The following is a 4,207-nucleotide window of genomic DNA, read 5'->3' as shown; positions in this document are numbered from 1 at the left end:
TGCCAATTATGAGTTGGACACTTTAACCATTCAGCCATGGATGCTTAACAGGGATCATCGCACATCATGAATAACCAAATTCCAATAAAGAGAAAAAATAAGGAAGGGATTACTAAGTAATGAGGAGGAAACTTTGGCTGTGTGGGAAACTTCTTCCTAATATTTTATCATCAAGTTATTAAGTTTTTTTTTTTTTCCTGACATAACAAAAGCAATTGAATAATATTATGATAAAGAGTAAAATGTTCTAATGGCTGAAAGGAACAGGATAATGGATGTTATAATTGCAATCGTGGTTGATAGCCATTTTAGATGGTATCTTAAAACAGCAACGGTACCATGTCCAGCACCATTACAATGCTTTTGTTACTGCATGTGATTGCTGTTCTGATTTCCTGGGATGCTTCAGTAGGTCTTCTTGTGGCAGATAAAAATGCTTAATATGATCTTGTTTATGTAGTATGATGACCTTCAACACATTGTGATTCCTTACAGGGCATCTCCTTGCTCCTATAGTTGCTCATATATTTTGTAATATGATGGGATTGCCTGTCTTGTCTGCACGGAATAAAGGTATTTCAATTTGCTACATAGATCTTAAGCTGCTATTTTTTTTCCCCCGAAGAAAGTATTTCATTGCCAACTGATATAGACCTTCGGTAAATGACCTATAATATCCACAAAAACAGACATCGGAGCCCATTTGGGCCTTTCCCTTAGAACTGACATGTCAGTATCTGCACTTATGGCAAGGTTGGCCATCCAGTCGGCCCAACCATATGATTCCCTGTTCCCATGCCCCAGTTGAATGTGCCAATTGTATCGTTGTAGCTCCCATACGTCTGATAATGTGTTTGAATATGGATCCCTGTTACTGGCATTTCCTTGGTCCTTTGTATTGCTGCCATGGACTCTAATTGTAGCAGTTGCCATATGCCATGTTCCCGAGCCAGAAATAGTACATCTTGTAATGCTTAAGTCCGGCCACCATGTTGGTTGTAATGCCCTGCTTCCTTGTATAGCCATACATCAATCTGCCATAGCACTCTAGAGTCAGTCCACCAGCACCCGCGGCTCCTGATTTCCTTTACAAGCTCCATCACATTTGAGTTTGTAATAACTGATCGGAAGTGGTCACCATGAAATGCACGTCTTCTGCCCATTTTGCTTGATTCTGTCCCTGAGCCTAAGATCTGGAATATTTTTGCTCAGTTTGCGGCAAACTTCCAAAAGCTTAAGACCTGAAGGTTAGAGTTCATGGTGATCATTGATCGTTCAGTTTAACTGCACTGTAGGACTTCTTAGTAGTTTTTATGTTGATTATTGATCGAAAATTCAACTCCTTTTTCCTTTAAAACCGGAGAGCTTTTCTTGGTTCCACCACAAGATCAGTCCCCTACTCTACATTGGATGCTGATATTCATAAAATCTCAAGCCTTTTTTATTCTTATCCATAGACTATGATTTAGATTGTAGCATCCATTATTATTATTATTATTATTATTATTTTCTGTAGTAAATGTTTTGAGTTCAGGTCTATCACTAATGTGACAATTAACATTTTCAGGTTTAACAAGTGTTGCATTTGTGGCTGGCGTGGCTGGTTTTTTATGGTTTCTTTTCCCTGCCACCCATCCGGATTTGTATAATGACAGAACAGATAGTTGCAGGTGTTGGCATGGGTACTGTAGATGGAACTGAAATGGTGTGGAATATTCCTTAATATTATGATCTGGGTTTATCTGTGTGGATATCAAATGCTATTATTGTATTTAAGTTCTTCACAATGCTGTAGAATTTGATTGATTCAAATGCCAAGGATTGCTGTGAGATTTAGTATAGAAATTGGGATCTCAACTTTCCTGTCTAGGATGGGGATACTAGTTCCTCATTGCTCTAAAATCTAATCATAGTTATGGGCTAATAAATCTTATCATCCTGAGTTATGGGGTAATGTTCAGGCAATGAAATCATGATTAACAACAGGGGTAGAGGGGAAATTGATAGGGAAAGGGAAGGGGGGGGAGGGGGGCACATTAAATACACTTTTTTTTTTTGGTGACATGACACATTAAATATACATTCACACTTCCATGTGACAGGAGTCGAACCAATGACCGCATACTCTGCTTCTGCCTCTAGGCATAGCGGCATGGGATCCACTAAAGAACAATGATTGGTCCTTGAAAATACACAAGGAAGTATCCAATACAATGGCTTGTATAATTAGCTTAAAACATCAATTTCACTTCCCTCATCATCTGGCATGTTGTAGTTGGTGCTTCTTATTATGCTAAGCCGGGCCAAAAAAAGCCCTTCTGGCCTCCCTTTTCACATTGTTTTTATTGTTAAATCTGATTGAAACCAAGTTGGTTACAGCAAAATTTTGTGACAATCGTGATCTTGATATTGCTAAAAGTTTCAAAGCTTTACTCTTACCTAAATTTAATTTAGGTTGAAATTTGACATATAAACAAGAGAACTTGCGATCCATTCATCCTCAAAAATTTAATTCTATCCAACCTAGTGTGGTACCATGTGGTTGCAATTTTGGATTGGGATCCTCTCTTGAGTAGTGATCACCTAGGTCAGTCCATAGCTATATGGGCGATTGATACATGTCCAAGCGGTGATCCAATGGCTCTCGACGTGGTGCCTCAATTCTGATTGAAAGAAGCGACCACTCCGGAGAGAGCCAGATTCTACAACTTTTGCTCTAGACATATTGGGCTAAATAAAAATTACCCTATAATTTTTAGGGGCTTAATAAATAAATGGAAAAATTACATGATTACCCATTTTTAGGTTTTCCTTTACAAAATTACCCACACAAAGTTTTGGTTAACAAAAATACTCAAAATTAGATTTGGGTTACAAAACTACCCACCCAAAGTTTCAGTTAACAAAAATACCCAAAATCTCGTTTGGGTTTACAAAATTACCCAAAATAGTGATTCTTCATCTTCCACATATAATCATGTATTTTTTTATTACTAAAACTTTGAGTGGGTAGTTTTGTAAACCCAAACTCAATTTTGGGTATTTTTGTTAACTTAAACTTTAAGTGGGTAATTTTGTAAAGATAAACCTAATTTTTGGGTATTTTTGTTAACTAAAACTTTTGATGGATAATTTTGTAAAGAGAAACCCAAAAGTGGGTAATCATGTAATTTTCCCCTTAATAAATACACCCTACATCGCTCGTGACCGTTAAGCTGCAAATCCGACGGAATGGATCAAGTGATCATCGGTGTAATTGTAATTGGGTCCCAGTACTACTTTATGCCAATCTGACGGCCATCGAGGTGTCAATGGCACGGTTCATCAGAATTCAATTTGGATCAATCCGGAGGAAGAAGCCTATCACTGAGAGACTGGCCTTAACGGTTTGGTAGTTTCTTCCGTGTTTGGAACACCAGCGAGAGAGAGAGGGAGTGAGAGAGAGTAAAGTCACAATTTGTAATCACCAGTGGGCAAAGGACGTCGCGGGGGGCAGCGGCCATGAATCGTCTGCAACTCCTGAGACCTCCTCCGTCCGTCACGTCCGCCTTATTGCTGCGAAACAATCACCTTTACTTCACCTTCCAACCTCCACATCTCAGCAGAAACCATCTTCGTAGATTCTCCACCACGACTCTGCTCTGCTCCAAATCCGATGGAGTTGTCGAGGTGCCTACACTCTACAAACAAAAACTGCCAATATCACGCGTTTCACCTTTCTTTCATTTAGACTGTTTTTTGTGCTATTTGATTCTGCAAATTTTCATCCAATAATAATATCAATTGAATAAAAATTGTCCTTCACTCCTTGCCTTGCCAAACAGAGCTCAAATGTTGCTGGAAGTCCGTCTATAGTTGGGGATCTTCTGGATTACCTGAACGAGTCTTGGACCCAGTTTCATGCCACCGGTATGCCCACATTTGCTCTTCGGTTACGTTCTTTCTTTTAATCAAGTTTCGTTTCTGAAGTGCTTGATGAAAGATCAATAATCAATGGCTTTGTATTCAGAATGACTTGGCTATTGCTTCAAGTTTGATTTGACCTTTGTCTTTTGGTTTTAAAGCTCCTGTCTTAACTTCTCTAGTTCTTTTGCGTTTGAGAAGTTATACTGCTCAGAGAGAGTGAGGCCCATTGCTTCTCACTCTTCTGTTAACAGTCTCTGAGGAAATTCACCTAGTGAGAAAAGGAACCCCCTCCACCCCACCC

At 39.0% G+C, this 4,207-nt stretch overlaps 2 protein-coding genes across 2 annotated transcripts in view; both read left to right on the top strand.

Moving 5' to 3' along the window:
* The window catches only part of LOC122064676 (CAAX prenyl protease 2-like), a 5,023-nt gene extending 3,178 nt beyond the window's left edge, over positions 1-1,845 (top strand). The window contains exons 3-4 of the mRNA XM_042628437.1: positions 496-573; positions 1,568-1,845. Of these exons, the coding sequence (XP_042484371.1) occupies positions 496-573; positions 1,568-1,701 (212 nt within the window). The 3' untranslated portion in view covers positions 1,702-1,845. The remainder of the gene's footprint in view (positions 1-495; positions 574-1,567) is intronic.
* Positions 1,846-3,374: 1,529 nt separating this feature from the next.
* Positions 3,375-4,207, top strand: part of LOC122064681 (probable aspartyl aminopeptidase) — a 28,417-nt gene continuing 27,584 nt past the window's right edge. The window contains exons 1-2 of the mRNA XM_042628451.1: positions 3,375-3,669; positions 3,825-3,931. Of these exons, the coding sequence (XP_042484385.1) occupies positions 3,502-3,669; positions 3,825-3,931 (275 nt within the window). The 5' untranslated portion in view covers positions 3,375-3,501. The remainder of the gene's footprint in view (positions 3,670-3,824; positions 3,932-4,207) is intronic.

Source organism: Macadamia integrifolia, unplaced genomic scaffold (assembly GCF_013358625.1).
Source record: "Macadamia integrifolia cultivar HAES 741 unplaced genomic scaffold, SCU_Mint_v3 scaffold1712, whole genome shotgun sequence".
Taxonomy (NCBI): Eukaryota; Viridiplantae; Streptophyta; class Magnoliopsida; order Proteales; family Proteaceae; genus Macadamia; species Macadamia integrifolia.
Note: the sequence above shows the minus strand (reverse complement) of the source record. Positions and strands in the feature narration are given on the sequence as shown.